The 11,552-nt window shown below is 42.9% G+C and overlaps 1 protein-coding gene across 1 annotated transcript; it reads left to right on the top strand.

Annotated features, from left to right (window-relative positions):
* Window positions 1–10,785: 10,785 nt before the first annotated feature.
* Window positions 10,786–11,329, top strand: LOC114504892 (transcription factor E2F6-like). The gene has a single exon (XM_036016667.1). The coding sequence runs from the start codon at window positions 10,805–10,807 to the stop codon at window positions 11,312–11,314; it is 510 nt and encodes a 169-aa protein (XP_035872560.1). The 5' UTR covers window positions 10,786–10,804; the 3' UTR covers window positions 11,315–11,329.
* Window positions 11,330–11,552: the final 223 nt, after the last annotated feature.

The following is an 11,552-nucleotide window of genomic DNA, read 5'->3' as shown; positions in this document are numbered from 1 at the left end:
TACAGCTTACTGCACGAAAACTTTTGAGAGTGGCAGAAAATATACATGAGGCACTTTTAAGCAACAAGGGTAAAACAGACAATGCATTACGCTGGCATGTAAGCCAACAGAATAATATCATTAGCTTACAGCGAGAGAATAAAAATAATAGCAATTTTGAAACGAAAATGTTCTCAGACATATGATCCCGGTCGTGTTTGGACTGGCAAAGTAATGTGTCTGGCAGGCTAGGCACTCAGCCGCACCACTTCTCAATCAGCTGGAAATGAGAAATACGCCGCGAACTATAATTTCCTCATTATTGTTCTCACTTCAAGAGTCCCAGTGTTTCTCTATCTCGGGAGCCATAAAGTGCAAGATGATGAAAATGGAGACTATGGCAGCGATTTTCAACCTTTTGCATCTCATGGCGCACGCACGCAGGTTTAATTGTGTATTTATTGGTATGGTATTGAGGGAAGGAAGGAGGGATAAGATGGAGGGAGGGAAGAAGATGCAAGAAGAGAACTTGTTCAGCTGCAGCAGAATTGAGCTGTTGAAGTAAGAGGGGAAAAAAGGTTCTACATCATCTCAAATTATAATGACTGAAAGCGAATTCAAGCACTTCACTAAGAGTAGTGAAAGTCAGGGAAACTTCACGTTCCCTCCCTGATGAGGCCGATCCTTTCTCACCAGAGAACTATTTATTCTGGGGGCAAAGCCATGACAGTAGTTTTCTCACTCCGTTTACTGAGAACACTGTAAACTGTAAACACAGGAGAGAGTCCACCATCCCCATATGCTCAGCAGTGCCTCTGACTACTTGGGGATTAGTTGGCCGCTCCACTAACAATGAAAATTCAGATGAAGACTGAACTTTGTGTTTTAATATTTCTTTTTTTTAAAAGATTGTATTTATTTATTTTTAGAGAGGGAAGGGAGGTAGATAGAGAGAGAGAAACATCAGTGTGTGATTGCTGGGGGTTATAGCTTGCAACCCAGGCACGTACCCTGGCTGGGAATCGAACCTGTGACACTTTGGTTCGCAGCCCGCGCTCAATCCACTGAGCTATGCCAGCCAGGGCATGTTTTACTATTTCTTAATGTTGTTCGAGCACCTGTAGGCTTACAAGTTCTAATTCCACTCCCACTTGGGCACGACTGAATTGCTGTTATTTCTCTCCCAACTGAAATTATGGATCCTGTTTTCAGACTCGTTGAAACTTGTTGAGTTTACGCGTTATTTTCAATGGGCATGGAAACTGTTTATCTCCATTGTAACACCTGTATTTCCTTTAAAAAGCACGGTAAAGCGTTCATTGGATGGAGAGGTGGAGGTGGAGAGGTGATGGAGAAGAACAGGGATGCGTAGTACAGGTTTGGTTGCCTTTCAGCTCGCAGAGCTCTTGAGTCGGCTTCCTTCCCTTCACAGGGTCGGTTCCCCTCGAGATGTAATTGAACACGGAGATGGTTACAAACTGCGGGGAAGCACAGGCTCCCTGAGCAAAACCAAACGATATTGACTAAGTGTTGTGTCACTGGAAGCAGACATTCAGGCTCCCTGATGTTTTAATTTTTGATTTAATATTTCGATAATGTACACAGTTGTATCTCTGTGTCTCAGACAGGAAAGAAAAGATGATAAGCTAAACCATTAGGGGGTTTGAATCTACTTACCAGCGTCTTTTTATACTTTGTCTATTTTTAATGTCCCAAATCCACAGGCCTCTCAGGATAATAAAATAGATGTGATCGGGTTATTATCTGTCAAAGATAAAATACAGTGACTCATCCAAAATTAAATCAAAGAGAATTGTAAAGTCTAAAATGATATCACTTTCCCCACATTCTCATAATCAAGCGCTCGTTTTCCTTGGGTATATAAATATGCAGTTCGATATGTCATTAGCATTTATTTGGGTCATACATTGAAACAAATAGAAAGATAGTTTTTTTTTTTATTCTAAAAGCATCCAGTTGAACATATAAAAGTCAAGCTTACTGTAAGGTTTCCAATTGTTTCATTTCCCCAATTAAAGCAAAGGCACAGCACCCCACCCCCCTTATCAGCTCAAGTTTTGTTTTGTCTGTTTCCATTTAAATCACGTGAGTTTATAACTCAGAATCTTAGGTTATAAAATTTTATGTTTTACTGTTTTCCTTTCAACCGTATTAAGGGCTGAGATAGTAACTTTTTTCACGATTAGTCAATGGCTCTATTAGTTACAGACTCAGAACTAGAAATAGTGAGAAAGATGGGAGCTAGAAAAGGGAAATGATCACATACAGAAAAAAGAAAACAAAGTTTGTCATCACTGTTTTCTGCCTACTGTGCCTACTGGATGATGATGATGATGACGGGCATAAAATGAATAGCAGCCTTTCTTTATTTAGTGCCTATTATGTGCACAAATGGTGCACTCAGTATCCATTATAGATAAGTGGGTTTTTTTTTTTATTTTACACACAGATGAAGGATGTAGGTAATCAGACCCCAAGTCTCTTGTATAGTAAGTGGCTACTATTAAACCCAATTTGGTTAGACATGTGGGCCCGCTCTCACTGTTTCTGCACCGTACCGGCCACGCAAGGCGTGGCATGCTCTTCACATGCTGGTGAAGGTCAACTTCTTCCCTCCAGACAAATCAGAGAAATCTGTGCTTTCTAGCAAAACATTATGCTTTATCAATTTACTAACATGGCCATGTGAAACTATATTTTTATACTCCATAGAAACAATTCAAGGGATGGCTTCATTCTCTAAGCACAGAGTGGTTTTTGACATGGATTTTTTTTTTTACCACCACAGCAGATGATATATAGTCATTTATACTAGAGTGTTAAGGACTAATAAGAGTTGCATAGGTGTGACTGTGTGTGTATGATATAGAAGAAATTTTGTGCCACTCAGGGTTCGATGACAAGGACTACAGACATGTAATCCATGTAGCACAAACTAGCAATCTCTCTTGCAACAATGGTACAGGAAAGCATCAGCACGTAACTCACTAAGAGGGCATGTGATTTTGACCTACCTTTACTGTGGATTTTGATAACCCTCCCTATGAGCAAGTTTTGCTTTAGTAAGAAACTCTTCACTAACTGTTAGTGACTTTTGAGTAGCTCAAGTCCCAGGATGCCTAGACGTCTGTCATGAAACACTTGCGTAGGTGTTGACTGGTTCTGCAAATAGTGGAAAACTAGAAGGCAGAGATGCCTAGAAACCTCGCTAACCTCTGGTAGTGCGCTTTGATGCTAGGATTTCATGAGTCTGTGGTCATGGGGATGAGGATGATTTATATTCTTTACGGCTCCCCAAACCCAACATTCTGAAATTTCCCAGATGATGGAATTTAAAGTTTGATTACACTGAGAGTTGAAGAATAGTGGCTAGAGAGCACACAGCGCAGTTCAAGAAAGAATAAATCACAAGTGAGAGTTTATCATCTTCTTCCGAAGAGGACCTTCAAAAGAGGTGATGTTCTGGTCCCATGAATATATGTAGTGCCGGGTCTTTATATTCCTGATGTTTGCTTAGTACCGTACAGTGAAATGTGAAGATTGTTGAACAAAAAGTATAGGGCTGGAGATGATTCAATTATTTCGGCTATACCTTTGGCATTGAGTAAAAAATAAGGAAAATAAACAATGTGGACTATGAGGTAGGCAATTAATGAGATAAGAAAGAATACAGGGAATGACTCAATTTAGTATTATTTATCATCAAGTCTTGGTCTTGGATTGGCAAAAGTTATCTGGACAAGGGAAACTTAATTTAGCAAACATACAAGGGATTACTATGAGCCAGTTTGGATACAGGGAGGATGCAGATATAAATTAGAGATGATCTTAACCTTTGAGGAGATGAGAATACAGCCAGAATGATAAGTAGCAAAAAAAAAAAATCTCATTTTTCACATGTCTTACTGAATACTACAACTATATTATTTCAGAGTACACTGTGGAGGTAAGCTTGACAGACACAGTGAAACAATTTATTAGTTTACTTTCAGCTTATTAATTATAAATGATGGCAGGGAAAAATTCAGTACTCCTTTCTTTAAGGCCCAGGTAACACATCTCTTCTGCCTCAGAGTTTTCTGTTTGTTACAAAATACACACCTCCTTTACTTTAGCTCCCAAATTTTATAGTGCCTAAAACTAATAAGTCCTGTGATAATTTGTGTGATTATTTACATCCGTATGACTGAAATATCCTGCACGATATTCTCAAGATCTGTCTACATTGTCACAAAAGGCAGTATTTCATCTTTTCTTACGGCTGAGTAGTGTTCCATTGTACGTACGCACGTACCACATTTTCTTTATAAACTTATTTATGGAAGGACACAGAAACAACCAAAGTGTCTCAGTCAGGAAAAAAACCCTATTATTTTTTACCCACTTAGAAGTGCATTTCTGGCAATTTAAAGGCCTTAGAACAGGGGTGTCCAACTCATTGTCACTGGGGGCCACATCAGCCTCGTGGTTGCCTTCAAAGGGCCGAATGTAACGTTAGGACTGTACACATGTGACTTCTCCTGAACAGTTAAGTGAGAGCTCAGCGCTGCCATTGGGCAGAAACCAGGTGCCGGGCCGGATACAACAAGGTGGAGGGCCAGATTCGGCCCGCGGGCCTTGTGCTTGCCGCCTGTGACCTGCAATTTTTGACCCCAGAATATTTCATTGCCTTCCCTGCCAGTTCCTTAGCCTGAATCAGCCCCACTATGCACCTGTCTGAATGCTCCCAGAGCACAGAATGTTACTGAGTAAAGAGTAATGCAATGGAGCTAAAAGCATCTTTGTTGCCGAGGTCTTAGAATAGGCTTTGCAGGTTGTATCCCTCTTCATCTGGCAGATATTATGTGATAGGTGGCATGAAGATCAAGGACATCTGGCTTGTTCCGGGTCATCTTTATGTCATCGTCTTTGTCTTTTTATCACGCCCTTTCTTCCTGATTTAAGGGAATGAGCATACATCTTATTTCTAAGGTTGGTATTATCTCCTTCATTTATGATGCGATTTCCCTATCACTTCCTTCACATTGTTGTTAACAAAATTCTTTCTTTATGCCTTTCTACATGCATATGTTTTTTCATCTCAAAAAAAAAAAAAACATTTTATAGGCAAACAGAATTAGAGAGAGAGTAAAAACCTACTTTTGCTGCATATTAGCCGTTACTTCTCCCTAAGTGTCATTACCGTTTTTGAAAATAACAGAAATAGTATCTCATAAAGTGGAGATAATTAAAACACTTAAGTGTGTAAAGTACTAATCACAGTGTCTAGTGCATTGTTATGTCCCAGTAAGTTGTATCTATATTTATTAATATTATTATCATAATTGTCATAGCCTCTGTAAGCCACTATATTCTTTTCTTACTTTATTTGGCTTCTTTGTTGCTGTATCTCCTATTTTCCCCCAAATGTGGACATTATCCCTAAATTCAGTGCCCAAGTTTTCTATATTTCTCTTTTAATACTTTCTTCCACTGTCTTGGATGATTACACATTGCTCCAAATTTTCTCTTCCCTGTGGCCTCTTTTGTGAGCGCCGATTACCCAGTCCTTGCCAGCACCTTCTTTATGAAGTATCTGACTGCACATAACTGGTGTTATTTCCACTCCTGACATTCCAAATCATTCCACGGGGCTCCTCACAGTCCTCCCGGCTGCAAATCTTTCACTAGTAACAATCTGTACTGTATATTGCTGGGATCGTGGCTCTCGTCTGCTCGAAAAACTGTAACGTCTCCTGTAAGATAAATGTACTGCTTGGCTGACATTTAGAGATCTCCGAAATTTATTCCTCTCTTCTTTTCCAGCCTTTTTCTTACAAATCCGATACCTGAGACTGCCACTCTAATTAAACCAGCTTACTACTCACTGTCCCTTGAATATACTTAGAGCTTTGAAGTGCCAACGTTCTCCCTGACCTTGAAGTCCCCTTCTTCCTTTTTGTATTCAACTTTACAGGGCCTCCAAGGCCCCACTCACCACCTCAGTGAAGTCTGCCCTTGGTACCTCTTCCCCTGTGTCCTCCACCCCATCTGAACCCCAGCTGCCCTCAGCGTGTGTCCATGCCGTTGCGCTTGCGGCTAATTTGTGTACATTGATTAAGGGAACATTTGCGCAATGTCTATCATGTGAAAGCCTCTGTACTAGACCCTGGGAAGAAACAGTTTCAGTTCTTCAAGGGTTCTCGTGCATCACCTGCAATTCATTTCACATTCAGTGCTCACCAGGCTTGTGCCTGATCTTAGCTGGTGTGTAGTAAAAGCACTGTTGATCTTGGTGGGTATGGTAGCAAGGGTATGGTGGCCGTCTGGGCCATTCCAGTGAGTGGGCTGTTTCCCCAAAACCAGTGAGTTACTGGTGAGCCAGTAGCAGAAGTCTGCTTCCTACAACCACAGGCATGTGACATAAAAGTAAGACACTGCCACGGGCCCACGGAGCTTCCTGGAAAATGCAGAGAAATAGAGTATGGGCGGGTTCACTTTGTCCACTCTCTGCTCCATGTATTCATGGTTGCCAGTCCAGGAAAATGGAAAAGTCCACTGGATGTGATTTCGAATGTATGCAAAAAATTAATGAAGAAAATAAGAAGCATTCTAGCCCTGGCTGGCATAGCTCAGTGGATGGAGCTCGGGCTGCAAACCAAAGCATCGCAGGTTCGATTCCCAGCCAGGGTACATGCCTGGGTTGCAGGCCACAGCCCCCAGCAACCGCACACTGATGTTTCTCTCTCTCTCTCTTTCTCCCTCCCTTCCCTCTCTAAAAATACATAAATCTAAAAAAAAAAAGAAAAGAAGAAGCATTCTAATATAAACGTGCAGCATAGGCTAATTCAGCACGTAGGCAAAGGACACATTTTATATTGATACCCGAGGACTTGGGAACTACTAGCATGACTGTCTTCCTACTCCCTATTGGATTGTACCTACAGCTGTCTCCACTGTTGTTCCCATTTCAATGTCAGTCTATTGGACTCCTGAATGCACTGCATAATGGCAACAGCTGGACAACTGCTGGACTGTTGTGCTTAATTATGGGAGCAGATGGCTGTGCCGTGACAATTAGTCTTGAAATGCGCAACATGCTGAGGATATGAATTTTATCCTATTTCTACTCATAGTTTTAAACTTAAGACTCATAAAGAACGCAGCATAGCAATAAGGATTAAGGTAAAGCAACCCTTTTAGCTATTGTTAAATCACTTTTCAAAAACTCCCACTAATGAAATCAACTTTTTAAATCCTGCCCTAGCCAGCAACAGCAGCATTATTAGGATAGTTCTGGAGGAGTTGCGGCCAAGATGGAGGCGTAGGTAGAAACACTTGGCTTCCTTACAAAACATCAAGAAGGATAACAACCGATCTAAAAAACAGTAAACAACCAGAAGTGCCAGAAAATCCAACTGCATGGAACGCTGACAACCAAGGAGTTAAGGAAACACTCACCCAGACAGTTGGGAGGCACAGAGACAGGGGACAGGCTGCCGACCACATGAGCAAGGCAGCTCTGGCTGAACAGGAAACTAAAGACTCAAAGCTAGCTGTCAACTACTCTGGGGATTGCCATGGCTGGAGAAACTTAGCCCTGGCTGGCATAGCTCAGTGGATTGAGTGCAGGCTGCGAACCAAAGTGTCGCAGGTTCGATTCCCAGTCAGGGCACATGCCTGGGTTGCAGGCCATGGCCCCCAGCAACCGCACATGGATCTTTCTCTCTCTCTCTCTTTCTCCCTCCCTTCCCTCTCTAAAAATAAATAATTAAAATCTTAAAAAAAAAAAAAGAAACTCCCAGACCCACGGGAGAGTTCGTTGGAAAGTGGGCACTTGCTATAATATCTCTGACTTGGTGTCTTCCAGCCTGGGCTCAGATACCTGGAGCAGTGCATGAGTTTACTTTCTTAAATAAATATGAGAAAATATGTTTCTTTATACTAACCCCCAAACCCTTCCACACATGTTGTGCCGACCGAGGTCCTGGCTTTCTTGAACACTACTCAGGATAATTCTAATCCCTTTTCTCTGTGACAGCTTTTCAGAAACTTAAAGATAGCTTTCTAGGCAGCCCAATATTATGTATCCTGGGTTAAACTTGATATTCCTTCCCATGTTTTCCATATGACACTCTTTAATAAAGAGCTTAACCTTGTGCTGGGAATGAGGTAGAAGGATCGATGCAAAATATATTATGGAACTAGAATCAACAGGACTTGAAAAACAGTTGGTTTTGTGTAGCAAGAAGGGAATCAAAGATGACACTAAACTGTCAAGCCCAAATCGATGGAAAGATATAAAATAGCTAGATATTGGCACTATCGGCCTAAATAAATTTAAAAAAACAGTTTGAGTGGGAAGAGGCTAAGCTGATGTCTAGAAATAGAGTTTAAGATGCTAAAGGGATATAAAAATGGTCGTGAGAAACTGATTTAAAAATGGAGACTTAGAACTCAAGAGAGTATGTCAGAATGAAAATGTTAAAGACAAAGTATTTGAGACAGGCTTATAAGAATAGATGTATAGAACAAATCAGTTATAACGTCATCTTGAACTAGAGAACACATGTTCCATCTGAATGCTGAGCAAACAAATCATATCTGTAAATTGTACTTGTGACAGAGACTGTCACTTTATATCTTTGTGTTGGACAGAGAAGAGAGCTCAGGGAAAGAAAATTCCCTGCGAACATCATACTTTCCCAGGAGGAGGCAATGGCACCAGAAAAGCGTATTGGGTATGTAACATGAGACAGGGAGGGAGCAGTCAGAGCGGGAGGAAGAGGAGGGCTGGGAGAATTGTAGCAGCCAGGAAAGAGTCAAGTAAGTTAAAGGAAGCAAATAGGAAAGAGAAATAAGGACGAAGAATAGGAAATGGCTATTGTGTTTCATGCAGCTACTGACCTTTGAGTGACATAGTACACTTAGGGTGGCATGGGAGGTATCTACACAATGATCTGAACAATGAGGTTTTAGAAATACAGATACACTGTTGTTTTAGGAACTTCGAGGTAAAGGGAATTGAAAAAGGTACTTCACCCTGAAAGAGGTTTCAGGATTTAGGAACTGTTTGTTTGTTTGTTTGTTAGTTTTGAGAATGAGGACATCTCACATTTGTTTTTGTAATGGAGGGAAACTATTTAATGTCAAGTGAAAGACTGACAATAAATGAAGAAAAATCTGAGGTGAGGGAAGAAAAAGGAATTTCTGGCTTTAGGGAGAAGACCAGATGTTTTGCCTAAGATGGGAGGATACAGGATAGTATGTACACATATGGATAAAATTTGGATTTGAGAAGAGAGACATTGAAGAATGTCACGTTGTTCGGTGCTTTCAAACAAGATTAGATGTTGGTCATGTCTGACCATATTTAATTGAAGAATGATTTGAAAAACCACTAAACAGCAAGGGAGTAGAAACTGAAGTTTACATATTACATATTACATATAAGTGTCCCATATTAACAACTAGATTTGTAATTAAAAGGTGAAGTTACATTTAGATGCTGTAATCATAGACTGGCATTATATTCAACATAGCTCTTAATATTGAGGTATCATCGCTTACTTGAAAAAAATGCCTTTAATCAAAAAAATACAGAATAAAACAAAACTCCAGGATATTAACTCGTTTTGTGTACATGTAGTATTTACTGTTGGGAAATACCTGTTGAAATGATATTTAGCATTCCTCAGCCTTACCTTTTTCCTTAAAATTCATCACTAAATAGTACCATTAGTGACAATTGTTGATATGGGTTCTGTTCGTTGATGCAGTGGATCCCTAGTGAAAAAACCAACCAACCCCAAAGAAGTATTCGCATCCCACGAGGCATTAATTTCTCAGGTATCACAGGGTACTCACACACCTTGTCCCTTTTGTGTCACATTTTGAAAAGGGGCGAGTGGTGGACGAGGCGGGCTGGTGGCAGCGCGCATGCGCAGTGGGGGCAGCGCGGTGCCCTGGCGGGAGGCTCAGTGCGCATGCGGGCAGCGCAGTGTGCACGCGGGAGGTGCTGTACGCACCCGGGCGACGCAGTAGGTGTGCGGCCGCCATGGCCACAGTGCGCATGCGGCCGGCACAGGGCGCAGGTGGACGACGCACCGCGCGCGGGAGATTCAAAGTGTGCGCGGGAGACTCAGTGCGCATGCGGGAAGATGGTGGGCACGGTGGTGGCCTGAGGGTCGCGAGTCGCGCAACACTGTCTTCTTAACCTGCATCATCCCTCCTGCGGCTGCGGGCGGGGGTGCATTCCTCGGTCCGTCGGAGACTCGGCGGTGTTGCTCGGTGCATCTGTGAGCTGGCCTCGAACCCTGTTCAGCCCTGTGCGTGCTCGACTCTGGACTGGTGTGTGGCGGCAGCTTCCAGCGACCTTTGAGGAGGTGAGAGAACTCGCGGGTTGCAGGGGCCGAGGTGCGAGGGCCGTGCATCTAGGGCGATGGGCGACCAAGCGGGCAGCACGAGTGGGAGTGGGCCGAGTGGGCCATGCCCTGTGCAGAAGGTGCCTAGCCCGGCTGCGGGCAAAGCAGAGCAGCGGATGCGCAGCTCGCGCCCGAAGGGTGCCTGCGCGGGCGGCCCGCAGCCGCCAAAAGAACCAAAGGATTCCCAGGGTAGCAGGAGACAAGTTGTGCGCGTGGTGGCAAGACCCCCCAAGGAGAAGAAATGCCGTTTCGACTCATCCCTGTTTGTCATCACTCAGAAACTTATGGAAATCGTCAAAAATAGTCCAGGCGGTGTTCTGAACTTAAAGAAGATTGTGCCCATGCTGGGCATCCCGAAACGAAGATTGTACGATATCACCAGTGTCTTGCACGGCATCAAAATGGTTGAAAAGGTATCCAAGAGCCGTATTCGATGGATAGGGCCTGATATCAGCAGTTTCGAATCGCCGCCCAGACAGAGGCAGCTGCATCAGGAAATCAGTGAGCTGTCAGCCAAGGAACGTGCTCTGGATGAGTTAATTAAGGATTGTGCTCAGCAGTTGTTTGCGTTAACAGATGACAAGGACAATGAGCGACTAGCATATGTGACATACCAGGATGTTCAGAGCGTTGAAGCGTACCGTAAACAGATGACTTTTGCAATTAAAGCACCACCGCAAACCATGCTGGAAATCCCAGCTCCCGGGGAAAACACCATCACCATGCGTATACAGAGCACCAGAGGGCCCATTGAGGTCTATTTGTTCGAACCGAAACAGGAGCTTTCGAGTAACAACGTGTCTGGAGGTGAACCGGCGTCCGCATCTGCAAGCAAACCTCCTGAACAGCCGGATGAAAAGGAAAGTCCTCCACCTCAAAGTGAAGAAATGCCCGAAGGGAGCAACTCCTAGAGTTTGACAGTTCATGTATGGGCTGTTTTGGGAACGCCCCGTATGGATGTTCTGTGTATCAAGGTCGATTCTCTGAAGTTCCTTCGTTTTCAGTCAGTAGCGACGTTAACGCCAGTAGTGTTTTTCAGTAGTTCGCTGTTTACTGCTATGTTACTGTGTATTCCGGTTTCCACATTCGAAGACAACTCTTTAGAATTATTTACTGCCTTTGGTTAGTGACGTAGACATCCTGCTGACT

The sequence above is a fragment of the Phyllostomus discolor genome, chromosome X, assembly GCF_004126475.2.
Source record: "Phyllostomus discolor isolate MPI-MPIP mPhyDis1 chromosome X, mPhyDis1.pri.v3, whole genome shotgun sequence".
In the NCBI taxonomy this organism is placed as follows: Eukaryota; Metazoa; Chordata; class Mammalia; order Chiroptera; family Phyllostomidae; genus Phyllostomus; species Phyllostomus discolor.
This window is presented reverse-complemented; position numbering and strand designations above follow the sequence as displayed.